General features: G+C 46.2%; 2 protein-coding genes across 3 annotated transcripts in view; both read right to left on the bottom strand.

Moving 5' to 3' along the window:
* The window catches only part of LOC109879103 (diacylglycerol kinase iota), a 59,857-nt gene extending 58,029 nt beyond the window's left edge, over positions 1 to 1,828 (bottom strand). For both annotated transcript variants that reach the window (XM_031798640.1, XM_031798641.1), the window contains exon 1: positions 1,313 to 1,828. In XM_031798640.1, the coding sequence (XP_031654500.1) occupies positions 1,313 to 1,545 (233 nt within the window). In that variant the 5' untranslated portion in view covers positions 1,546 to 1,828. The remainder of the gene's footprint in view (positions 1 to 1,312) is intronic.
* Positions 1,829 to 7,973: 6,145 nt separating this feature from the next.
* Positions 7,974 to 27,669, bottom strand: part of creb3l2 (cAMP responsive element binding protein 3-like 2) — a 28,082-nt gene continuing 8,386 nt past the window's right edge. The window contains exons 2-12 of the mRNA XM_031797970.1: positions 15,798 to 16,029; positions 15,380 to 15,564; positions 15,175 to 15,250; positions 13,652 to 13,860; positions 13,189 to 13,335; positions 12,297 to 12,355; positions 11,984 to 12,052; positions 10,703 to 10,802; positions 10,168 to 10,291; positions 9,235 to 9,469; positions 7,974 to 9,074 (exon numbers count right to left, since the gene is read on the bottom strand). Of these exons, the coding sequence (XP_031653830.1) occupies positions 9,002 to 9,074; positions 9,235 to 9,469; positions 10,168 to 10,291; positions 10,703 to 10,802; positions 11,984 to 12,052; positions 12,297 to 12,355; positions 13,189 to 13,335; positions 13,652 to 13,860; positions 15,175 to 15,250; positions 15,380 to 15,564; positions 15,798 to 16,029 (1,509 nt within the window). The 3' untranslated portion in view covers positions 7,974 to 9,001. The remainder of the gene's footprint in view (positions 9,075 to 9,234; positions 9,470 to 10,167; positions 10,292 to 10,702; positions 10,803 to 11,983; positions 12,053 to 12,296; positions 12,356 to 13,188; positions 13,336 to 13,651; positions 13,861 to 15,174; positions 15,251 to 15,379; positions 15,565 to 15,797; positions 16,030 to 27,669) is intronic.

Genomic DNA, 27,669 nt, shown 5'->3' with positions numbered 1-27,669 from the left:
ACAGAGACGTCTCAGAATAGATGAAAGGACCGAGAGCTTTCTGGGAACACAGTCCTGTGTGATCACTCACCCAGTAGGAGTTAGCTCAATGTGGGGATACAACACACTAAGTACACTCTCTCTATTCTCACTTTTCTCTATCTATCTATCTATCTATCTATCTATCTATCTATCTGTCTGTCTGTCTGAAGAAGATACCTATTACAGGTCTGAAAGGAGTCATTGTCTACACACACACACACACACACACACACACACACACACACACACACACACACACACACACACACACTTAGAGCCTTTGATGTTCAACAGCATAATTTCTCAGGTTTCTTTGAATCACACACATAGACCATGGTGAGCTTGGACTTCAAACAGACACAGGAGCTGCATGTAATCATGATGCCTTCATTCACTATGGCTATTAAAAACCAGACAGACAGACAGACAGACAGACAGACTAAAGATGTTAACATCTCTCCACTCAAACCAAAAGGCAAACAAATCATTAGGCGGTATTGATTTGACCTCCAAAGCAAACCGTTTTCCAATACAACAGGCAGACAGACACACACACACACACACACAGACACACACAGACACACACAGACACACACACAGACACACACACACACACACACACACACACACACACAAAGTCAGAACGAAAGCTATAGCTTCCTCTGGGTGGGCATTAGCCAATTCCACAACCCCAGAAGCTACCTGTCTCAGCAGGCGATCCGAGCTGGCATTCGGGAGAATAGCCTGCCCTACACACGCGGCGTGAGAATACATACATCACGGCGAGAGAACACACACACACACGAACACAGAAACACGGTCTGCAAATCAATAGAGCTAACCCCCTCTCCCCTCCCACACACGACAACACACAGAAAATACAACAATGCGCACACACACGATGGACACTAGGTCAGAAAGCCGGTGTGCTAAAACCTATGCTGGTTCAGTCAGAGAGCCTACTCTGATAGTTAACACAATTTAATCATGTAAATGTCTACCATAATAGTAATAATACAGTATTTCAGAGGACCTTATGTCGGAAATATGTGTGCTGTCAAAATATATACATCTCTCTCTATATATATATACATAGATGTGTGTGTGTCTGTTCATTGTGTTTTTGTCAATGTTTGTCAATAACAAACAACAGTCCAAGTGAATGTAAATGGGAAGAGAATAATCTACAGTCCTATAATCCCATTTTCGTCTCTTTTGTCTAAATCCTCGTTTTTATCCAAATGACGTCTAGCCCTTATTCCTGAAGGCTAGCCTTCTACTGTTGACTCACCTATACGAAATCTGTTTCCTAAAAGCCAGACCCTTTAATTTCTCCTCCAGCGTCTCCACCTCCATTTCGACGAGGCTAGTGAACGTATCGCTGCCCCCCATGGCCTCCTCTTCGCCGCAGCCGGACTCGCTGTCATCCCCGGCCGCTTCCAGCGCGGTCAGTCGGCCGCTGAAGGTCCCGGGGTTGTGCTCCGCCTGGGACGGGCAGGGCTTGGCCAGGGGGTCCATGCTCATGCTGCGGACGGCACTGGACCCCCTCTCCCCGTCTACTCCGGGAGACAGAGACGGTATACGGTGGGTATCGCTGGATGACAGTGTCCGTCCTTTTTATGGTCGCGGTGGTTGAAGGGATCCACAGCAGCGGGGACCGGTGTTCACCGCACGGTCAAGCACGCGCTGGTGATCGCGAACAACTAGTGCGAGCTGACGGTCTGGAAATGAAAGCACGAGCTGCGGCGGCATCAACAAGCGTCAGCTCAACAGAAGCTCACGAGCTGCAGCAGGCAGCATCCATCTCCGGCCCCGACAAGGGCATTGTGGGATACTCCTGCTCCTCCTCACCATGCCTCAGCATCATCACAATGGTAAAAGTAGGGCAGAGCAGGGGTGGACTGGGACAACAATTCGGCCCTGGCATTCCATCCAAACCAGCCCACAGCACCGTGCGCACAGCCAACTAATTTCTCCCTGCTGTCACTGGTGACACTAACTTTGTTGGTGGCACCAGCCCATAATGTGGTGAGCCTAAGTCAATCATAGACCTTCATTAAGAAGTGCAATACATAGGCTACTGAGGTATTTTAAAAAGTTATTTCATCTAAGCAGTGGAAGCAGGAATGCATGATTCAATATATTTTGATGTGCAACCTAATCCAGGGATTGTCATGAATTTCGAGTTGACAATTAGAAACAGTTGCTATATAAAATTAAGATGACCAGTGTAGCTGTGTAAATATATATATATTTTTAAACAATGGCATGGAAGGAACTGCATATACTAAACTATACATTTCGCGATAGTCCTTTAAAACACTTGTGTTATTTACAACACAGAAATCAACTACCCATCCACAGTTTCCTTATTAATCTTTGCCTATCTAGCAATTTTACCATCACTCAAGTTTGGTAGCCGATGCTGTTGGATGCACTTTCTAGCCATGGGCATAGTTGTTCATGCAGTGGTTACAATGTATCACTGATCAAACGTTCTCATTAAAGGTCTGCGGCGTAACCGTAGGAGGAAATGAGTTTGGAACAGGGATAAACATCATTTGTACATGCAAATATGATTGGATACAGCGTTTGTACATGCAAATATGATTGGATACAGCGTTTGTACATGCAAATATGATTGGATACAGCGTTTGTACATGCAAATATGATTGGATACAGCGTTTGTACATGCAAATATGATGATTGGATACAGCGTTTGATTATTGAAATATCTGCCTCAATTTAACTTCAGAGTTGCTTTTTTCTTTCTGAGGGCTAATCGGGGACAATTTCAGAGACCGCTCTAGCCGGGGACAGGCCACAAGAATGTGGGATTGTCCTCGGAAATCAGGAACGACTGGTCACCCTAGTCAATATAGGACCCCAGAATTTCCTAAGTAAAATCAAATCAAATCAAACTTTATTTGTCACATGCGCCGAATACAACAAGTGTAGACTTTAACCTTGAAATGCTTACTTACAAGCCCTTAACCAAAAGTGCAGTTCAAGAAGTTAAGAAAATATTTACCAAACAAAGTTTTTAAAAAATGATAAAAGTAACACAATAAAATAACAATAACGAGGCTATATACAGGGGGTACCGGTACAGAGTCAGTGTGCGGAGGTACAGGTTAGTTGAGGTCATTTGTACATGTAGGTGGGGGTGAAGTGACTATGCATAGATAATAAACAGCGAGTAGCAGCAGTGTACAAAACAAATGGGGGTGTCAATGTAAATAGTCCGGTGGCTGTTTGATTGTTCAGCAGTCTTATGGCTTGGGGGTAGAGATGTACTGGGCTGTACGCACTACCCTCTGTAGCGCCTTACGGTCAGATGCCGAGCAGTTGCCATATCAGGCGGTGATGCAACCTGTCAGGATGCTTTTGATGGTGCAGCTGTAGGTGGGGGAGAAGTGATTATGCATAGGTAACAAACAAACAGCGAGTAGCAGCAGTGTACAAGGGGGGGGGTCAATGTAAATTGCGATTTTTATGAATTGTTCAGCTGTCTAATGGCTTGGGGATAGAAGCTGTTAAGGAGCCTTTTGGTCCTAGACTCGGCGCTCCAGTACCGCTTGCTGTGCCGTAGCAGAGAAAACATTCTATAACTTGGATGACTGGAGTCTCTGACAATTTTATGGGCTTTCCTCTGACACGCCTATTATATAGGTCCTGGATGGCAGGAAGCTTGGCAAAAGTGATGTACTGGGCTGTACGCATTACCCTCTGTAGCGCCTTACGGTCAGATGCCGAGCAGTTGCCAGACCAGGCGGTGATGCAACCGGTCAGGATGCTCTTGTTGCAGCTGTAGAACCTTTTGAGGATCTGAGGACCCATGCCAAATCTTTTCAGTCTCCCGAGGTGTTCCTTTTGTCCAGGTGAGAAAGGGCAGTGTGGAGTGTGATTGAGATTGCGTCATCTGTGGATCTGTTGGGGCGCTATGCAAATTGAAGTGGGTCTAGGGCACGTATTCCCAAACGGGGTTTGTTCACTATTTCTTTTCACATTTTCAAACAGTACATTTATATTTTCTAACGGGGCTATACATTTGGGTGAGGTTTTTTTCTCGCCTGAGTAGCCTCGTTTCACTGCCAAAAATAAAATGAAACCATCTAGCGTTCCGCGAAATAACAACACAATGTCAAATACAGGTAGCCTAGTCAAATAATGAACATCCAATCACATTAACCGTTACTCTCTCATAGGAAATCTTCACTCTTGCGCAGACATTTAGAAACGAAACATGATCGTTTGAAAAATAAGCCACGGAAGTTTTTTGAGCGAGAATAAAGACAACTTTCGAGTAGTAAGACATGTATAAACAGAAACCATGAATAAGAAGGGGCTAGAAGTTTATTTAATGGTGAGCAACCGAGTAGTTAGGACAGGCAAGCCCCATACTATTGTGGAGGACTTAATTCTTCCTGCTGCCGTGGATATGGCTGGGACAATGCTAGGGGAAAAGGCCCCAAAAAACGATACAGACAAGGCCTTCATCAAACAACACAAATGGACTTTGATGGTCAAGATGCGTTGGTGTCTGTACTGATGGCGCAACGCTCATGCAAGTAGTTGCTCCCGACTTCACTTGGGTACACTGCCTCATCCACCGAGAGGCTCTCGGGTACACTGCCTCATCCACCGAGAGGCTCTCGGGTACACTGCCTCATCCACCGAGAGGCTCTCGGGTACACTGCCTCATCCACCGAGAGGCTCTCGGGTACACTGCCTCATCCACCGAGAGGCTCTCGGGTACACTGCCTCATCCTCCGAGAGGTCCTCGGGTACACTGCCTCATCCTCCGAGAGGCTCTCGGGTACACTGCCTCATCCACCGAGAGGCTCTCGGGTACACTGCCTCATCCTCCGAGAGGCTCTCGGGTACACTGCCTCATCCACCGAGAGGCTCTCGGGTACACTGCAGCATCCTCTGAGAGGCTCTTGCTGCCAAGGGGATGCCTGACAGCTTGAAAAACGTTTTGGACACTACAGTGAAAAAGGTTAACCTTGTTAAAGCAAGGCCCCTGAACTCTCGTGTATTTTCTGCATTATGCAATGATATGGGCTGTGACCATGTGACGTTTTTACAACAAACAGAAGTGCGCTGGTTATCAAGGGGCAAAGTATTGACAAAACATTTTTTAAATTGAGAGACGAGCTTAACATTTTCTTTACTGACCATCATTTTCACTTGTCTGACTGCTTGCATAATGATGAGTTTCTCACACGACTGACCTATCTGGGTGATGTTTTTCTCACCTGAATGATCTGAATCTAGGATAACAGGGACTCTCCGCAACTATATTCAATGTGTGGGATACAATTGAGGCTGTGATTAAGAAGTTGGAGCTCTTCTCTGTCTTCATTAACAAGGACAACACACAGGTATTCCATCATTGTATGATTTTTGTTGTGTGCAAATTAACTCAAGCTTACGGACAATGTCAAATGTGATATAGAGAAGCGCCTGAGTGAGCTGGGTGCACAATTACGCAGGTACTTTCCCAAAACGGACGATACAAACAACTGGATTCGTTATCCCTTTCATGCCCTGCCTCCAGTCCACTTAACGATATCTGAACAAGAGAGCCTCATCGAAATTGCAACAAGCAGTTCTGTGAAAATGAAATTTAATCAGAAGCCATTGCAAGATTTCTGGATTGGGCTGCGCTCAGTTTCTTGCCTTGGAAAATCACACTGTTAAGACACTGATGCCGTACCTACGTGAGAGTGGATTCTCGGCCCTCACTAGCAGGACAACTAAATACAGGCACAGACTGTGTGTGGATAATGAATTAAGACTGAGACTCTCTCCAATACAACCCAACATTGCAGAGTTATTTGCATCCTTTCAAGCACACCCTTCTCTTGGTCACTTCCCACGAGCCGGATTGTGACAAAACCTCACACTCATTCTTATGTTTATTAAATGTATCGTATAGTGTGTGTGTGTGTGGCAGACTTACAATGATGTCAAAAAACAACATGTGAGAGTGCGCTGACCCTGGTGCTTAGAGGGGGTACGCCAGCTGGAGGTTGAATGTTTGAAGGGGTACGGGACTATAAAAAGCTTGGAAACCACTGGTCTAGGGTATCCGGGAGGATGCTGTTGATGTGAGCCAGCCTGTTGCTAGTTGGCCTTATAGAGTTGGTTTGAGTGCCCTCTTAGTGCCAGCATCGGTATGTGGTGGTAAATAGACGGCTACGAGTAATACACTGTAGACGAGAACTCTCCCGGTAGATAGTGTGGTCTACAGCTTACCATAAGGTACTCTACCTTACGGTACATACATCTGTATGTGCACTAACTCATATCATAGGATAATTCATTTAAGGTTCAAAACCTGAGGAAGTGGAAACAAAAAACACACCACTTAGATCGCTAACTCTAGTACACACTGCTGGTAGCCATGTATTCATCCAACAGTACATTTTATTTCCTACCCATGAGACCTACAGGCTCCCCGCAATACCCGCTGCACACTTCGCCATGTCAGACTATTGAGAGTTGATAAATAAAATTCTACCTACAGAAGGCTGAGACCCTCCTCTCTTCGTGAAGCTTCCAAAGCAGAGTTTTTCCCGCAATTGCATTATTAAATGTTACACAATCAGAACGCATTTGTCTTTCGAGCTGATTCGGGGGGGGGGGGGGGGGTAGGAGAGTGGCTCGCTCACCACAACAGAAGGCCCCAGCGAGGACACAGACACAATGGCAGGACAGACACTTTCAATACATGAATCATGAGGTTAATAGCCTTTACTGTTCGAGCAAATCATGGTTTTAGCCACCACAAATTTGTTTTGAGTGAGGTGACAATCCATGATCTTGGCCGTTGCCCACTGATCAGCCAAACCCGTATTATAGATTAGCATACCAGAGAAATTGTCATTTTTTTTATGGCACATGGGCCGCTAGCCATGTCACCTCACTCGTTGTTTTATTTTTATGTTGGTCAGAATTGACTTATCAGTTGCATCATTATAACCCACTATGGGAATGAATAGAGAAATTACTAATTAGTTGAGGAATGGAAAGGATGCTTTTGCATTTATAGTGAATCCGTCTGTTTTGTCTTTCTGTGAAACGCAGTTATTGTCCAACCTCGCTACCACGAGACGTCCATTCTAAGCCAATCACTCGGTCAGAACATTTTTGCCTTAACACAATTAGGTTAATGTGATTTGAGGTTAAAAAAAGGAGAATAATCAAGGCTGACAGTTCTTTCACAGGCAGGGAGACAGACACAACCTTTTACAAAATGCACACACAGAAATATGCATATACACACGCACGATCACACACCAGTTGTGTCCAATAGACCCGTTGTCCAGAGGCAGAGCTTTAATTTGGTTGAATATTGGAGTGTGGGTTAAAACAGCGATTCTCAACTGGAAAGTGTCTGATATATATATATATATATTCCTAAATACTCCACTCTGAGCTGAAATGACTAAAACCAGGTAGAAAGTGTGTAGAAACCAGTAGAACTATTTGGTGGATTTTGTTGATTTTACAGTCTCAAACCAGTGAACTCAACATTCCTCATCAAGAATATGGGCATAATGAAAAATGAGGGACTGTTGTTCCCTTGTCATATAATTAGTACATGTACTATCAATATAGCATTGTAAAAAAAAATCCAGATTGCCTTTTATCATAAATAAATAAATAAATCGCCGTGCAAATATTGGATCGCGGCTGAGACAATTTGGTTCTATTTGGTTCCCGGGTTAAAACCAGTGGAGAACCACTGGGTTAAAACATTTGAATAAGTTGATTTGAATGTCTGGGGGCCAAACCTTTGGGATGGGTTTAGTACGACTTCTGGCGCTTATGTCATCATTGACTGACACATGCTCACAGTGGGGGTATGCGTGCTTACAGTCTTAAACACACAGTACATGACTTACAATCACACTTCAAAGCAGGGCAATCGTACACGGCAGTCGATGCTTTTACTACGGAAAATATTTATTTGTTTTAGTCAAAAGCCAAGAAGGACAGAACCCATAAAGACAAAGACAGGTTCCTGTGGAGGCAAAATGTGACTCTACAGTTTATATGGAATAAATAAGAATAAAATGGACTCTTTGGGGATGCTGTGTGAGTGGATTGACTGCAGGGTGCAGGCCAAAGGAGAAGGTGCTTATGGTTCTGTTCATCTGTGTGTATGTGGGAGACAGTGCAGGTGGTAGAGACTATGACCTAGCAGAAACATCATACTGGTTCATTACATATCACAAGGCCACCATTGTGTTTTCTCCAACAGGCAAGTTTCTTAGTTTAGCAAACAACACATTCCCCACACACATGATCTGGTATGAAGTACTTTGTCATAACGCTGTATCATACACAACTTGATTGTCTCAGCATCCAACCATCGATCAAACATCAGTCAACATTGCGTTTACTGACCTCATACATGCAGGCTGACATTTATATTTACAAAAATAGGACTTGCTACGAAGGCCTGTGGCTTTTGATAGAGACTCGTATTTAATAAGGACACAGCGTGCGATTCTGAGTCCATCCTGACAAAAAACGATAGGAAAAGAATACGTAAAGGAAATAGCATTTGAGATACTAAGCCCCATTACTGTGAAGACATCAGCAGAGTATTCAAAGAGCCACGGGGCCCCATTCTCATAACACCGCCATCACACCGAGGGGAATATCACCATAGAAATACAGAGCAAAATACCACTCACTCAAATATAACAAGAGCATAATGGCTGAAGCAAAACGATGTCATCAAATATATAAAGAAGTAAGGCAAATAAAAGCAAAGTACGAACACAAAAATATATCAAAGAGGTGGTGTACTTTTGGAATGGAATAAAAACACAATAGAAAAGAACAACAACTACATACGATAAAATAACAAAGTTATCCAAAAATATTCTATAAATACAGAGAGCCTCCGTCTCCTGCTCCTGCAGAGGGAAGGTCAAAGGTGAGGGGTCAGAGGTAGACCCTATGACGTCTCGTTGACTGTCCTCTCCAGCTCTATGATTTTAGCACTGTCGTTCACCCTCTGCTCCAGAGACCTGGCGCAGAAGAGAGACGAACAGATAAGAAACTACAGCACTAGACTTTTACTGACACCAATACCCCAAAATCGTGTAAAAAAAACAGTTATTCTGTCTCATACAGTCTCTGATATCATCGCCTACTATAAGTGTGTGTGTGTGTGTGTGTGTGTCGTACCTGTGCAGGTCTAAAAGCAGGGGTTTCTGTGGGTTCGTATCACTGCTGTTGCTGAAAGGTGGGCGTGTCTCAGTCCGATGTGACTCCTCCCCTTTCTGCTGCTTTTTCTCAGTGCGCCACGCTGCCATGACAACCGTGGGCCTCTCCAATTGGTCAGGATAGTCCCCGCCCAGACCCAGAAGGTGTGGCTCGTCCAGCCCTCTCTCCTCATAGGACAGCAGGCTCCTGGACTTCACTGTGAAGGATCATGGGTAGAAAAAAACATTTTTACCTGATCACATCATGTCCAGAAAGGAGAAAGTACTCAATGACATGCCTATCTTTTCCATCTGTCTTTGTTGAAACGTCTTTTGTTTTTTTAGGGACGGTATAATCCTTTGATGCGATCGTGTCTCCTACTAATGCAATCCTACAACCCTCTTAACAATATGGATTACACATTAAACCTAACCCTACCAACAGTAAACCTTGCTCTGTACATATCCTACAAAACAGATTGTTCTGCTGTAGGGGCAGAGTGCCAGCAACACAAATGCTGGGCTCTGTGGCAAACAGGCTGTGTGTGGGAGGGAGAAGAGCTGTAGGGGGAGCAAAGATCAATCATCATAAAATGGCTGCATTGCAGTTTAATCATGCTAATGATAGTCCCTCTGAATGGGAAATAATGACATTCAAGTGTACACTCTTCCAGGAGGCCATGCCAAAACACTCCTAAAGGTGTGTGTGTGTGTGTGACTGGTAGGATCACGCAACACGGCTACTTTCTCAGCACTCAGAGATTCAGAGCTAATGCCTCGCTAACACACACACACACACACACACACACACACACACACACACACACACACCATGCACTGTAAAAAGATCAGCATTAATCCATGAAACATGAATGTGCAATGTGTGACTGACTATGTGTGTGTGTGTGTGTAGTACCTGTAGCTGTGTAAGACTCCTGCATGGCCATGTCTCTGGAGAGGCCAGTCTCTGTGATGGAGGAGCAAGGACCCAGGCTGGAGTAGAAACTCCCTAGGAACACAGCGAAGCACAGCACCACCACCTAGACACACACACACACACACACACACAATATGTTATTAGGCTCCACAGTCAAGCACTTACATGAAAAAGACAAGACAGGCTGCCCACAACAGCTGACACACAGAGCATGCAGGAGTTATATCAAATGAAAAACAAAAGGTTATCCAATCGATATGAAACACAAATGTGCGCTCGCGCACACACACACACGCACCCACGCGAGCACACACACACGCGAGCACACACACACACACACACACACGCACACACGCGAGCACACACACACGCGAGCACACACACACGCGAGCACACACACACGCGAGCACACACACACGCGAGCACACACACACGCGAGCACACACACACGCGAGCACACACACACACACGAGCACACACAAACAGGGCTGAGGGTTGAGTTGAGGAGACTCACCATGAGGCAGGAGGAGGTCTGGGTGCCAGTGACTTTGCAGGAGCGGGGAACCTTCCCTGCCACCACCGCCTGCAGAGAGTGTAGCTGTTGTATTAGAGTCCTAGGGAGAGGGAACGAGGGGAGAGAGAGGGGAAGGGGAGAGGAGATGAGGGAGGAAGGGGAGAGGAGACGAGGGGAGAGAGAGGGGAAGGGGAGAGGAGACGAGGGGAGAGAGAGGGGAAGGGGAGAGGAGACGAGGGGAGAGAGAGGGGAAGGGGAGAGGAGACGAGGGGGGAAGGGAAGAGGAGACGAGGGGGAGAAGGGGGAAGGGGAGAGGAGACGAGGGGAGAGAGGGGGGAAGGGGAGAGGAGACGAAGGGGGAAGGGGACGAGGGGAGAGAGAGGGGAAGGGGAGAGGAGACGAGGGGAGAGAGGGGGGAAGGGGAGAGGAGACGAGGGGTGAGAGAAGGGAAGGGGAGAGGAGACGAGGGGCGAGAGAAGGGAAGGGGAGAGGAGACGAGGGGCGAGAGAAGGGAAGGGAGAGGAGACGAGGGGAGAGAGGGGGGAAGGGGAGAGGAGACGAGGGGAGAGAGGGGGAAGGGGAGAGGAGACGAGGGGAGAGAGGGGGAAGGGGAGAGGAGACGAGGGGAGAGAGGGGGGAAGGGGAGGGGAGAGGAGACGAGGGGAGAGAGGGGGGAAGGGGAGACGAGGGGAGAGGGGAAGGGGAGAGGAGACGAGGGGCGAGAGAGGGGAAGGGGAGAGGAGACGAGGGGCGAGAGAGGGGAAGGGGAGAGGAGACGAGGGGCGAGAGAGGGGAAGGGGAGAGGAGACGAGGGGAGAGAGAGGGGAAGGGCAGAGGAGACGAGGGGCGAGAGAGGGGAAGGAGAGAGGAGACGAGGGGCGAGAGAGGGGAAGGAGAGAGGGGACGAGGGGCGGGAGAGGGGACGAGGGGGAGAGGAGAGAGAAAGGGCAGAAGGTAAAGTTGGGCTCAGAGCTTAGTCATAGACACTCACACACATCCTGCCAAAGACAATACACACACACACACACACACACAGAGCTAAATAGACACACAGCTGAACAGAACAGCAGAGAATTATACACTTCACTGGACTAACATATGACTTCACAGACAATGTTACACGGTGTGTATTCGTGCACAAACACATGAAAACATAGCAAAACATAACGCTCCGTTCGACTCAGCGAGCTGTGTGATAATTTTACAAGGTTGGATTAATATTGTAGGAAAGGATGAAGCACGAAACATAACCTGGAGCACTGTATAATGTATGTCTCTTACTTGTTGGTACACTCCAGATTCTCCAGTTTCCTGCGCAGCTCACTGTTCTCATTGGAGCAGTTCTCCACCCTGTGGACAAAAGGGGGAATTACAAGATCAGTGACAGGAAGGCATAATAACTCGGGGAGACAGAAGCTACTACTGTATTTGTGTAAAAGCACCGTTGAGTTTAATGAATTGTCATTGCCATAATAAAGTCTTTATCTATTGATAATGACACTAATTAATTACCAAAGAAATGGGAGACAAAAAACACATTCCCAAAGCAACACATTTGATTTCGCGCTGAATGAGAACATCACGAAAGACTCACTTCTTCTCCAGGGCGTCCATGTACTCCTTCTTCTTTCTGCGGCTCTCTTGAGCAGAGATCTGAAAGAAAGGATGTCGAAATTACACCCCTGTTATGGCTCACGGAAGTATCGCTTCACTGTATCACTCTGAAGTGTGTTATTACATCTGGCACAGGCAGAAATAGAAAAGAATTAAACATATGAGTGAGCATTTCTCCTCTGTCAAGATAATCCATCCACCTGACAGGTGTGGCATAGCAAGAAGCTGATTCAACAGCATGATCATTACGCAGGTGAACTTTGTGCTGGGGGCAATAAAAAGCCACTCTAAAATGTGCAGTTTCGTCACGAAACACGATGCCGCAGATGTCTCAAGTTTGGAGGGAGCGTGCAATTGGCGTGCTGACTGCAGGAATGTCCACCAGAGCAGTTGCTAGGAAATCTAACGTTCATTTCCCATAAGCCTCCTCTCCAATGTCATTTTATAGAATTTGGCAGTGCGTCCAACCAGCCTCACAACCGCAGACCACGTGTAACCACGCCAGCCCAGGACCTCCACAAACTGCTTCTTCACCTGCAGGATCGCCTGAGACCAGCCACCCAGTGAGCTGATGAAACTGAGGAGTATTTCTGTCTGTATTAAAGCACTTTGTGGGGAAAAACTCAGTCTGATTGGCTGGGCCTGGCTCCCAAGTGGGTGGGTCAGGCTCCCCAGTGGTTGGGCCTATGCCCTCCCAGGCCCATCCATGGCAAATTAAGAATAGGGCCTCATTAATTTATTTCAATTGACTGATTTCCTGATATGAACTCTAACTCAGTAAAATCATCGACACTGTTCCATGTTGAGTTTATATTTATGTTCCTAGCTGTTGTTTGACATTTCAACTCACGAATCGTAATCACAAGACCCACCTTGTTCTTGATCTTCCTGCGTATCTTCTTCAGGGCTTTCTCCTCCGCCTTGGACAGGGGCAGCTTGGTGGGAACAGGGTAACCCTCGGCAACCAGGGTTCTCCTCTCTTCCTCTGTCAGCAGGAGAGGGCCAGAGCCCTGCAGCTTCTACAGGGGGAGGAAGAGAGAGGAAGTGTCATCAGAGTCCATCAGATAAGCTGACAAACTGTGTCTTATTTCAGTGACGTCCCTGTATCTGTTCTCTGAATAGCTCCATCGCTCATTCCTTCCATTTCGTGAGGTTGTCACTGATCTGACCAGGTTGGATTGGTGAACACAATAGGGTGGTAACCTCGCATTAACTTATCCAATCTCTCTCGGATCAGTGATTACCTGAAGAAAGGTAGGACGGATTCATATTATGCCGACAGGGTCCCTGTATCTTTTCAGTGAATCCCTGGTCCCCAGTCTGTGTTGTACGTACGTGTGGGGCGGTGAGAAGAGGGGAGTTGGAGAGGGAGGAGGGTGTGCGCTGAGACACCTTGAGGCCGGCCTGGGAGGGTGCAGGGCTGAGGGGAGAAGAGGGGGTGGAGGGGCTCTGGGGAGTGCTGGCGTGTACCGGGCTCTGACAGCCCTCTGAGTCACTGCTGTGGGAGGAGGGAGGGGTGGGTGGCATCTGCAGAGACTCCAGACCTTGTGAGGGGAAACACACACAAACAGGTTACACGCCTGCAAACGTTCTCTAGAGACGATCAACACTAACATTTACAGACTTTACACATTGGATTGTACTTGATGTCAACATCATCCATCCGTGGCTAGAAGGGATCCTCAGAGCAGCACAACACTGATCCGCCTGCATAGCAACTATACTGAACAAAAATATTAAAAAACGCAACACACAACAAATTCAAGTTACAATTCATATAAGGAAATTTGCCAAATTGAAAACCAGTCAGTATCTGGTGTGACCACCATTTGCCTCATGCAGTGCGACACGTCTCCTTCGCATAGAGTTGATCAGGCTGTTGATTGTGGCCTGTGATTGATTGTGGAATGTTGTCAAAATCCTCTTCAATGTCTGTGCGAAGTTGCTGGTTATTGGCAGGAACTGGAACATGCTGTCGTACACGTCGATCCAGAGGATCCCAAACATGCTCAATGGGTGACATGTCTGGTGAGTATGCAGGCCATGGAAGAACTGGGACATTTTCAGCTTCCAGGAATTGTATACAGATCCTTGCGTCATGAGGCCGTGCATTATCATGCTGAAACATGAGGTGATGGCGGCAGATGAACGGCACGACAATGGGCCTCGGGGTCTCATCCCGGTATCTCTCTGCATTGAAACTGCCATCGATTAAATACAATTGTGTTCGTTGTCTGTAGCTTATGCCTGCACATACAACCCCACTAGGGCACTCTGTTCATCACGTTGACATCAGCAAACCGCACAACAACACAATGCCCTACACATTGGCCTGCAGTTGTGAGGCCGGTTGGACGCACTGCCAAATTCTCTAAAACAACGTTGGAGGTGGCTTATGGGAGAGAAGTGAACATTCAATTCTCAGCAGCTCTGGTGGAAATTCCTGCAGTCAGTATGCCAATTGCATGCTCCCTCAAAACTTGAGACATCTGTGGCATTGTGTTGTGTGACAAAACTGCACATTTTAGAGTGGCTTTTTATTGTCCCCAGCACAAGGTGCACCTGTGTAATGATCATGCTGTTTAATCAGCTTCTTGATATGCCACACCTGTCAGGTGGATGGATTATCTTGGCAAAGGAGAAATCCTCACTGACAAGGACGTAAACAAATTAGTGCAGAAAATTTGAGAGAAATAAGGTTTTTGTGCATATGGACATCTCTGGGATCCTTTATTTCAGCTCATGCAACATGGGACTAAGACTTTACATGTTGCGTTGGTATGTTTTGAGAAGAAATACAACATACAGAGAGGTTATGAATAGTGTGGCAGTACGATATGGTGTGTGTCAGGTCTCACCTTTAGGAGACAAGTTGAGGAACTGGTCCACCTCATGAGGCTCCAGTTTGATCTGGATCTCACCAATCTCCTTCGCCTAAACAATCAAACCGCAGAGAGAGACGTCACACACGCGCATACGTTTGTGTGTGTGTGTGTGTGTGTGTGTGTTTCTGAGTGAATGTGGGCCTGTCTGCATGTGCTGTGGTTCTAAACGTCTTCTTACCTTGCTGGTCTTGCCCTGTGTGGCCGTCTGTGGGTTGGGCTTGGGGGCTGGTGGGGCCGGGGCCTCAGTGATGTGGCCCTCAGGAGCCAGGGAGAGGGTTAGGGTGGGCAGCAGGGCTGGAGGGTCACACAGCAACACCTCCATCTGTTCCTCCTGCTCCACGGACCAATTCTCACCATCTGATTCTAATAGAAAGAGACACGACACATCAGCATCAGCACGGTCACTTAGATACGCTGCGTACTGTTTGTGTCTTGTGTGGCCCTGAACGTACTAAAGCACATAGCTCCACATATCTCTGTATTGCCACCCTCTTTTGTTATAGATACCGCAGATATCCTGCACATTACAGTACGGCATGTAATCTACAACTGTCACCGAGGCCCAAAAACCCTCCCCTCTGTCCTCCTCCTCTCACCTGCATCGCTCCCCTGCTCCCCAGGCAGATGTGAGACGGGCGACTGGGGCCGGGAGTCCCCACACAGGGAGTAGGAGTGCTCCGCCTGGATGTGGGGCGGCAGCGGGGAGGACGGGGTGAAATCATCCCCCTCGTCCATGGCGTCTCCTTCCCGGCCGGACAGGAAGGGGTCGCTCAGCAGCTGGCCCAGCAAAGCATCCTGGGAGAAGTCATCCAGGAGGTCTGTGAAGTGCTGTTAGAGGGCGAGAGAGAGAGAGAGATGGACGTTCATGATAGATTGATAAAAGACACATAAGAAACACAGACTTGAGGCTGAGCACAGGCATGATACCATCTAGTCATCACACTGTCTAGTTACTACACCATATACCATGTCATTATCATATCATATGTCTGTAGCTAATTTGTAATAACTGCATATGAAGGTCTTTAATGTCTATCAGCACTTGCCTTTGAGGAAAAGCCCCACAGGCCAGCAACAAACAGCCAATCATAGAGCTGTAAAATACCCTCTCCTCCTGTGACAATAGAGGCTGATATCGCTCCCACCAATCAGAGCGGCCGTATCTCATCCTCCCATCTCTCAATGTGGTGAGACGTTTTGTCTTTTGAGTACAGGCCAAGACTGACAGCCACCTTCTCCACTTCTTCTCCTTTCTTCCCCCCCCCCCCCATCCTACCCTCAGAACATTCCTCCATGCACATTCCTTCCCATCTTCCTTTCTTGATGTGACCCCCCCCCCCCAAAAAAAAGTATAATTTCTCATCACTGCTTGGGACAGGCTAGGACAGGCCTCTCAACCTCTGCGCTGTTCGGGCGCTTCAATGTTCCTTCCCCTCTCTGCCCTCCGCCTTTTAGATTCCCTACCTCTATATGTCATCACGAAGACCTTCGGGTCAAAGAAGTCAACTCAATAAACTGAGGGAGCGTTCAACGTGTGTGACGGCATCGTGCCCTGCACTTGAAAGTCATGATCAGATGGGTGTATACTATTTAACTCTCTATACCTCTTTCTGCTTTTTAGGTTATCTACTTCTCTACCTCTCTTTAACATGACCAAACTAATAACGCCTATCAGCCAGCTGGAACGGTAATAATGGTCAGGTTAGGCCATTTTATTTGTGGTTAATAGCTACATTGAAACAGCGCGCATCAACAGTAGTTCATCATGTCTTCTGTGAGGCAGTGGAGGACAGGGACAATACAGTATATAGCCTAGACTTACAGGAAAACTGTTGAATAGAAGACAGTCGCCCGTTCGCGAACACAAAAAAACGTGCTTTCGGTTGGTTTCACGCAATGATGTACAGTGCCTTCGGAAAGCATTCCGGACACTTTACTTAGACCACTTCTTTGTTACGTTACAGCCGTATTCTAAAACGGATTCAATTAAAACATTTCAAACTCAGCCATCTACATACAGTACCCCATAATGACAAAGCAAAAACAGGTTGAGAAATGTTTGTAATTATTTATTTTAAAGAAACAGAAATATCTTATTTACATAATATTCAGACCCTTTGCTATGAGACTTTAAATTGAGCTCAGGTGCATCCCGTTTCCAATGATCATCCTTGACATGTTTGTACAGCTTGATTGGAGTCCACCTGTGGTCAAATTTAATAGATAGGACATGATTTAGAAAGGCAAACACCTGTCTATATAAGGTCCCTCAGTTGACAGTGACGTCCGAGCAAAAACCAAGCCATGAGGTCGAAGGAATTGTCCATAGAGCTCCGAGACAAGATTGTGTCGAGGCACGGATATGGGGAAGGGTACCAAAAAATGTCAGTAGCATTGAAGGTCCCCAAGAACACAGTGGCCTCCATCATTGTTCAATGGAAGAAGTTTGGAACCACCAAGACTCTTCCTAGAGCCCTCCACCAATCAGGCCTTTATGGCAGAGTGACCAGACAGAAGCCACTCCTCAGTAAAAGGCACATGGCAGCCTGCTTGGAGTTTGCCAAAAGGAACCTAAAGACTCTCAGACCATGAAAAACAAGATTCTCTGGTCTGATGAAACCATGATTGAACTCTTTGGCCTGAACACCATCCCTACAGTGAAGCATGGTGGTGGCAACAGTACAGAGAGATCCTTGATGAAAACTTGCTCCAGAGCGCTCAGGACCTCAGACTGGGGCGAAGGTTCACCTTCCAACAGGACAATGACCCTAAGCACACAGGCAAGACAACACAGGAATGACTTTGGGACAAGTCTCTGAATGACCTTGAGTGGCCCATCCAGAGCCCGGACTTGAACCCGATCGAATACCTCTGAAGAGACCAGAAAATAGCTGCACAGCAACGCTCCCCATCCAACCAGACAGCGCTTGAGAGGATCTACAGAGAAGAATGGGAGAGACTCCACAAATACAGATGTGCCAACCTTGTAGCGTCATACCCAAGAAGAGTCGAGGCTGTAATCGCTTCCAAAGGTGATTCAACAAAAGTACTGAGTAAAGGGTCTGAATAAATGTGATATTTATGGGCTATTGTGTGTAGATTTATTAGGGGGAAAAAACAATTTTATAAATTTTAGAATAAGGCTGCAACCTAACAAAATGTGGAAAAAGTCAAGAGGTCTGAATACTTCCCGAAGTCAATGTATATAAACCCCGAATTGCTGATGCTATGCATTGGCCATTGAAAGGCTTTGAAGCCACCGGTTAGCCATATTGTCACTCCCTAGTAGGAGCAGTCCTCCATGGAAATGAATGGAATTCTACAGTATATCCAATACACGTTTCAAGGACAAAATTGCATGTCTTTAAGTATTTTTCTGTTGTAGGTTGAGACAGTAACATTATTATGAATTTGTTTGTTTAGCGCACATTATATACAATTTAAAAGCATTTAGGCGTCTGCAATATAATAAATGTGGCTGAAATGAATGTAGACAATGTATTTCTATACCTTCCAAAATATTAACACAGATCCCCTGATAGGGGATCAGTCATCTAGTGTATATATAAATCCTTGATTTCCCTGCCTCCACACGCCCAATTCTGGTGAGTTCAACGCTTCATTTGGTTTCTCTCTTTACTGAGGCCTGGGGGTGTACTCAACCGTTTAACAACCAAACTAAACGAAAAGGGGTGGGACCTACCTGAATTTGTCCAATAGAAACTCTTGTTTTTGGTGCAAAACCTTTCCCGTTTGGAGTAAACGGGTTTCTGTTACAAAACGTTTTGCAACAGATGAAATGTTTTGCAACAGAATCGGCGTAATGAATAGGCCTACACCCCTGGTTAGAGCACTAACTAGGTTCTGATGCAAAGTATGGCGTTATTCTAGAGTTCAGCACTGATATTTCCCCGAATTTAACCAGTGGTGGGATGACTAGGATAATTTTATCATCCCTGCTCTTTCTGGCGTACAGTCTCTGTCACTGGGAATGTCAACCATTTCTGACTCCGACCGCTGGATGGATTACAAGTAACAGAGTTCTGTGTTCTAGACTTGTATTGAACTGCATTACTGATGTGGGATCTGAATTCGAGACAGTTTGCTATAGCAGGAAAATAATCCTTCAGAAACAGGAAATGTCAATTATTATGTGGATTATAATTCATGGACATTTTTGTCGGGATTGATACATTTTTCGTGAGAGAAATTGAAGTCTTTCCTTTTAAAGTGGAAATTACAATCGTCAGAAGCCTTTTTAATCCTAAAATTACACAATACGTTTTGAACTTCCTGTATTTCTGGAAAGTTCTCCTGCAACAGCGTGATCAAATGAAGACCCTACATCTGTAAGCGTCAGGGAACCTTATAGTGTAGCCTATATCTTCAAACTCTCCCATCCTATACCCCGACTACTACATATCTCCATAGACATACACTACCGTTCAAAAGGTTGGGGTCACTTAGACATTTAGTTGTTTTTGAAAGAAAAGCACATTTTTTGTCCATTAAAATAACTAAAAATTGATCAGAAATACAGTGTAGACATTGTTAATGTTGTAAATGACTGTTGTAGCTGGAAACAGCAGATTGTTAATGGAATATCTACATAGGCGTACAGAGGCCCATTATCAGAAACCATCACTCCTGTGTTCCAATGGCACATTGTGTTAGCTAATCCAAGTTTATCATTTTAAAAGGCTAATTGATCATTAGAAATCCCTTTTGCAATTATGTTAGCACAGCTGAAGACGTTTGTTCTGATTAAAGAAGCAATAAAACTGTCCTTCTTTAGACTAGTTGAGAATCTGGAGCATTTGTGGGTTCGATTACAGGCTTAAAATGGCCAGAAACAAAGCAAGGTCTTTGTTTCTGGCCATTTTGACCTTGTAATCGAACCCACAAATGGTGATGCTCCAGGTTCTCAACTAGTCTAAAGGAGGCCAGTTTTATTGCTTCTTTAAACATAATTGCAAAAGGGTTTTCTAATGATCACTTTGATGTTATTTTAATAGACAAAAAAAAATAAAAATTTAAAAAACAAGGACATTTCTAAGTGACCCCAAACTTTTGAACGGTAGTGTATAATGTCTGCGTGTGTGTGTGTGTGTGTGTGTGTGTGTGTGTCAGAGAGTGGGGTGATGTTGTACAGTAGGGAACAGTGTTACTGTAGAGCTGAGGGAAAGGGAGGAGGGAGGGATGTTTCAATGTGTTGCTCATTAACAAAGATCCACAGAGACAACACCCTCCTTATGAAACAAAGACCTTTTCACTCACACAAAATAAAGGCAACCTCGACAACTTCCACAGCTGCTTAGAAAACAGCAGTCTTTAACTTCCTGTTGAAAACTAAGAAGAAGAACACCCGACATTTAAAGTATGCACATCATTAAAACGAATAGGCCTACAGATTTCACAGTAATGCTAAGAAGCATTACTCCATAGGATTTGGAGCCAATTGTTCAGGTTGTATTGCAGTATCTTGGAAACCACCAGTAAGCCAAACAGTTATGTTAATTACCTGATTCCACCCAAAAATCAGTTCCCTGAAAGTGCATGCATAACTAATAACCTTCACCTGCTCTAGACTACAGTTCTGTCTCCGGGCAGAACTCACAGACCTGAGCCAATAGGAGCATTAGCCAGACAGGGCCTGTCTCTAAACTGCTACAGCAGGGGATAGGAAGCATCTGGAGAACGTGTCTTGCTAGCATCTCAGGGAGTGGGCAGAGAAAACACTTCATGGGTATCATCTAGTTGGAAAACAGAGAGCAACATTCAGAGGGAAAGGGTGGAATGGCAAATAGGAAAAGAGAAGACAGCAGGCGGAAAAAGTGATGAACACCCTGGAGAATGTGAAAGGAGTAAGAAGGAGAGGGGGACAGAGAGAGAGAGAGAGAGAGAGAAAGAAAGAGGGAGCACAAGGAGAAAGGGAGCGCGAGGAGAGAAGGGTGGAGATGGCAGGAAGCCAGGCATGTGGGTTCAATTACAGTCTGATTCAGGCCAAGACAGAGAGAGAGCGCGCGAGAGAGAGCCGGAGAGAGAGCGCGAGAGAGAGAAAGGGAGGCTAAGGGAGTGAGACAAAACTGACCACTCGCCATTGAAATGTTCTTTCCACTCTTTTCCCACTTGTAACATTTTCTACATGTCCGTCTGGAAGGGACTCGACACAAATGCTAGTCTGTCCAGAGGGCCTACCCCAGTAGAGTCAGAGTGACCTCTTTAACCAACTCTTACACACTAAACATCCTGTTACATACCGAGTTATACACTAGTCAATTCCCTATATGGCTCTATATACTCTAAAACACCATAGTAAACACTCAGTCCTGTACACATGATTTAAATAGTACACAAACAACTCCAACTCTCCATAAGGAGTTATGTGGGTATATAAAGTGTAGGAATTCACATCCTGTCAGGCATGCCTCTCTGCAATCCTCTAACAGGCCTGGTGTGTGTTTAGTCAGTATGTTTATACTAACACACACACACAAAATGGGCCTCGTGTTAACTGTGTTTAAAAAGTGTCTCGCCCTGCATCTGGCCTGTGCTTTTGGGTAGGGGAGAAGAGAGAGGGGTAGAGGGGGGGAAGGGGAGGGGGAAAAGAGAGGAGAGAGAAGGAGAGGTGAGGAAGAGAGGTGAGGGGAGAGGAGAGAGAAGAAAGGACTGCTGGCTACGTCACACCGAATCACTAACCAACAGACAACAATTTACAATTTACACTGACGCTCACGTCTCCGAGCAACAGAACAGCCGTCCCCAGCGATTGTCACACAGGAAACTCTGAACCCTTACCAGGACGACCACTGACAGACACACCCCTATCTATCATGTTTGTCCCTTGTCGTCATGTGTTGTGTGACAGTTATGGTTTGGTGAGATAATGATTGGGATCGTGATTATGGTGAGAAAACTGTTGGGTGTTGACTAGCTTTAGAAGAGGAGGAGGAAGAAGAAGAGGAGACAGGAGGAGAGGAATTGATCTCTGGCAGTCTTCTATGGTGTTGGAGGTCTCTAGGGAGAGGTTAGACTCTGTGGAGGCCTACTGAACCACAACCCTCTCCCTCTCTGTCATTACCTTGGCTATTCAGGGACATAAAATGGAGGAGGGGGCTGGGGCGGTGGGGTTGTGGTGGTGTGTGAGGCCTAGGCGTGCAGGGGGATGTGGGTCATTGGGTTGGGCTCACTCTGGTCCAGAGGTGCTACTGTTTCTCCTGATGGGAGAGAATGACTCTTTGTCTCAGGCCTGGCACGGTGGGAGCTGGGATGGGGGTGAGGGAGTGGGGGTGAGGGATGGGTGAGGTAATGAGGTGTTCTTAGGGGTGTTTGGGTGAGGGGCTGTAACCTAACTCTCTGACTCCATCTCCAACAGATAGACGGACGGTTTCTGCACAACCACATACCCACACGACAGAGTAGGGCCTACCGGGCTACTGTTGGATTACAGGCAACATCCGCACCGAGCTAAAGGCTAGAGCTGCCACTTTCAAGGAGCACGACACTAATACGGACGGTTATAAGAAATCCTGCTATGCACTCAGACGAATCATCAAACAGGCAAAGCTTCAATACAGGACTAAGATCGAATCCTACTACACCGGCTCTGAAATGGACTACAAAAGGGAAACCCAGCTGCGAGCTGCCCTATGACGCGAGCCTACCAGACGAGCTAAATGCCTTTTATGCTCGCTTCGGGGCAAGCAACACTGAAGCATGCATGAGAGCACCAGCTGTTCCGGATGACTGTTTGATCGCGCCCTCCGTAGCTGATGTGAGCAAGACCTTTAAATAGGTCAACATTCACAAGGCCGCGGGGCCAGATGGATTACCAGGACGTATACTCAGAGCACGTGCGGACCACCTGGCAAGTGACTTCCCTGACATTTTCAACCTGTAATACCTACATGTTTCAAGTAGACCACCACTAAATGATTACCGCCCCGTAGCACTCAAGTCGGTAGCCATGAAGTGCTTTGAGAGGCTGGTCATGACTCACATCAACTCCATCAACCAAGAAGCCCTAGACCCACTCAAATTCGCATACCGCCCCAACAGATCCACAGACGACGCAATCTCATCCCACCTGGACAAAAGGAACACCTATGTGAGAAGGCTGTTCATTGACTAGAGCTCAGCATTCAACACCATAGTGCACACAAAGCTCATTGCTAAGCTAAGGACCCTGGAACTAAACGCCTCCCTCTGCAACTGGATCCTAGACTTCCTAACGGACTGCCCCCAAGTGGTAACAGTAGGCAACAACACATCTGCCATGCTGATCCTCAACACTTGGGCCCCTCAGGGGTGTGTGCTTAGTCTCTCCTGTACTCCATGTTCACCCACGGCTGCGTGGCCAAGCACGACTCCAACACCATCATTAAGTTTGCTGACGACACAACAGTGGTAGGCGTGATCACAAACAATGATGAGACAGTCTATAGGGAGGAGGTCAGAGAACTGACAGTGTGGTTTCAGGACAACAGCCTCTCCCTCAATGTGAACAAGACAAAAGAGCTGATCGTGGACTACAGGAAAAGGAGGGCCAAACAGGCCCCCATTAACATCAACGGGGCTGTAGTGCCGCGGGTCGAGAGTTTCAAGTTCCTTGGCGTCCACATCAACAAACTATCATGGTCCAAAAACACCAAGAAAGGGCACGACAACACCTTTTCCCCCGCAGGAGACATGGGTCCTCAGATCTTCAAAATGTTCTACAGCTGCACCATCGAGAGTATCCTGACCGGTTGCATCCCCACCTGGTATGGCAACTGCTCGGCATCCGACCACAAGGCGCTACAGAGGGTAGTGCGTACGGCCCAGTACATCACTGGGACCACGTTTCTTGCCACCCGGGTTACTAGGCGGTGTCAGAGGAAGGCCCAAAAAATTGTCAAAGACTCGTCATCCAAGTCATAGACTGTTCTTTCAGCTACCGTAGGGCAAGCATTACCGGAGCGCCAAGTCTAGGTCCAAAAGGCTCATGAACAGCTTCTACCACCAAGCCATAAGACTGCTGAACAATTAATAAAATGGCCACCCAGATTATGTACATTGACCCCCCCCCCTTTACTTTTACACTGCTGCTACCCGCTGTTTATTATATATGCATAGTCACTTTACCGCTACCTAAACTCAGCAACAACAAAAAACGTCCTCTCACTGTCAACTGCGTTTATTTCAGCAAACTTAACATGTGTAAATATTTGTATTAACATAACAAGATTCAACAACTGAGACATAAACTGAACAAGTTCCACAGACATGTGACTAACAGAAATGGAATAATGTGTCCCTGAACAAAGGGGGGGGGGGGGTGTCAAAATCAAAAGTAACAGTCAGTATCTTGTCATGCTGGAGGGTCATGTCAGGATGAGCCTACAGGAAGGGTGAGATTGCCTGCAATGACAACAAGCTCAGTCCGATGATGCTGTGACACACCGCCCCAGACCATGATGCTCCACCTCCAAATCGATCCCGCTCCAGAGTACAGGCCTCGGTGTAACACTCGTTCCTTCGACAATAAATGTGAATCCGACCATCACCCCTGGTGAAACAAAACCGCAACTCGTCAGTGAAGAGCACTTTTTGCCAGTCCTGTCTGGTTTGTGCCCATAGGCGACGTTGTTGCCGGTGATGTCTGCCTTACAACGACCGTTCCACAGGTGCAAGTTCATTAATTGTTTATGGTTCATTGAACAAGCATGGGAAACAGTGTTTAAACCCTTTACAATGAAGATCTGTGAAGTTATTTGGATTTTTATGAATTATCTTGGAAAGACAGGGTCCTGAAAAAGGGACGTTTCTTTTTTTGCTGAGTTTATATGTACAAATTAGCTCAACTAATCTGTAAGCCTGCACATTGACTCAGTACCGGTACCCCATGTACATTGCCTCGTTATTGTTATTTTACTTTTTATTTTATTTAGTAAACATTTTCTTAACTCTATTTCTTGAACTGCATGGTTGGCTAAGGGCTTGTAAGTCAGCATTTCACAGTAAGGTCTACACCTGTTGTATTCGGTGTATGTGACAAATACAATTTGATTTGATTGAAGTCGAGAGGGATGATAATAATTTTTGTGGTGTTCTGTAATTGCTGACCCTCCAGGGCATAAATGTGTGTGTGTTTGTGTGTGTTTAGTGTGCTTCGGCAAAGAGAGGAAGTTGGTTAAGCATGGGGGAAGGGAAGAGGCAGAATTGATGACGCAATACCTTCCCCTGATATAAACAGATGTGCACCGAAAGAGAGAGGAAGAAATTACACTCTCTCACACACACATACATATATATACATAAACCATGTCTGTGTGTGTGCGCGCATTAGGCTGTACCTTGCCCTGGACTCTTTCTTGTGAACGGACACACTGATAATGACACACACACACACATTCAAGGCACATGTGCATTTCCCTTGGATCCCTTCCATGTGCAACCTAGTCATGTAGCATTAGTCATTGCATCACAGCCAGCACGTCCCTCCTAACTCTAACCCCGAAGACTGATGGCTCAGATAGGAGGCAGGACAGAGTGTCTTCAACAGATGATCAACTCAAAACAACTATGATAAAGACTGAGGCCCTGTTCTGACTGTTGTGGTTGGCTGATATTGGTGTTATTCCCGGCAGGAATGAACACATACCAGGCCTGGAGCTCCAGCTGCGTCTGGGGTTTATCACGAGCTGACGGCAGGACAGAGGCCCAGAAACAGGGCTCAGACTGGGGGTTTAGTGGGGTTTCAGACTGTGGGGGCTGGGACAGAAGGGACCAACTGAAGCCAGGGTTGTGTTCCTGTCCTTTGGACCAATGCAATGCTACGATCCAATCCCATGGTCATGCTCCACAGAATTTTTTTAAACGAAACACTGAACCATTAATTTCAACCAAACACGACCGTTATGTGACCCAGTTCTCCCCCTCTGGGCAGGATGAAGGGTTAGGGGTCAGAATGACCGATGAGACCCACTGATTGGATAGGATTAGGTGGAGGAGTGGGGGAGGGGGTTGTCTGTAATTCCAGGATACTACTACCAGTGGGTGTGACGTTAAACCAGTGTGATGTGTTGACTCTCCACACACTGTGTGTTTCAGAAGATAATCACTAGAAGCAGTCGTGTGAACTGAGAAGGAAACGTTTGCATGACAAAGGACATGGCTAAATTACATTACTGAAGGGTACATTGACACCACAGGCGGTTGGTGGCACCTTCATTGAAATGATGGAATGGAATTAATGGAATCAAACACGTGGCTTCCATGTGTTTGATACCAATCTATTTTATTGGATTTATTTTATTTCACCTTTATTTAACCAGGTAGGCAAGTTCTCATTTACAATTGTGACCTGGCCAAGATAAAGCAAAGCAGTTTGACACATACAACGACACAGAGTTACACATGGAGTAAAACAAACAGTCAATAATACAGTAGAAAAATAAGTCTATATACAATGTGAGCAAGTGAGGTGAGATAAGGGAGGTAAAGGCAAAAAAAGGCCATGGTGGCAAAGTAAATACAATATAGCAAGTAAAACATTGGAATGGTAGATTTGCAGTGGAAGAATGTGCAAAGTAGAGATAGAAATAATGGGGTGCAAAGGAGCAAAATAAATACGGTAGGGGATGCGGTAGTTGTTTGGGCTAAATTATAGATGGGCTGTGTACAGGTGCAGTAAGCACCAGCTGTCAGTACAGGTGCTGCTCTGACAGCTGGTGCTTAAAGCTAGTGAGGGAAATAAGTGTATCCACTTTCAGAGATTTTTGTAGTTTGTTCCAGTCATTGGCATCAGAGAACTGGAAGGAGAGGCGGCCAAAGGTTTTTGGTTTTGGGGGTGACCAGAGATATACCTGCTGGAGCGCGTGCTACAGGTGGGTGATGCTATGGTGACCAGCGAGCTTAGATAAGGGGGGACTTTACCTAGCAGGGTCTTGGAGATGACCTGGAGCCAGTGGGTTTGGCGATGAGTATGAAGCGAGGGCCAGCCAACGACAGCGTACAGGTCACAGTGGTGGATAGTATATGGGGTTTGGAGACAAAAACGGATGGCACTGTGATAGACTGCATCCAATTTATTGGGTAGATTGTTGGAGGCTATTTTGTAAATGACATCGCCAAAGTCGAGGATTGGTAGGATGGTCAGTTTTACAAGGGTATGTTTGGCAGCATGAGTGAAGGAGGCTTTGTTGCGAAATAGGAAGCCAATTCTAGATGTAACTTTGGATTGGAGATGTTTGATGTGAGTCTGGAAGGAGAGTTTACAGTCTAACCAGACACCTAAGTATTTGTAGTTGTCTATTCACTCCATTCCAAAAATGTCTTATGATCCGTCCTCCTCTCACCGCCTCCTGTGAGTGACACCCTATTGCCCATATAGTGCACTACTTTGAAGAGCAATTAACTTTATGGGAAAGTGTGTATCCTATGTGGTTGGGGAGGGCAGTTGGATCTGGAAAAGAAGACTTTAAAAAC

This window comes from Oncorhynchus kisutch, linkage group LG19 (assembly GCF_002021735.2).
Source record: "Oncorhynchus kisutch isolate 150728-3 linkage group LG19, Okis_V2, whole genome shotgun sequence".
NCBI classification, from domain to species: Eukaryota; Metazoa; Chordata; class Actinopteri; order Salmoniformes; family Salmonidae; genus Oncorhynchus; species Oncorhynchus kisutch.
This window is presented reverse-complemented; position numbering and strand designations above follow the sequence as displayed.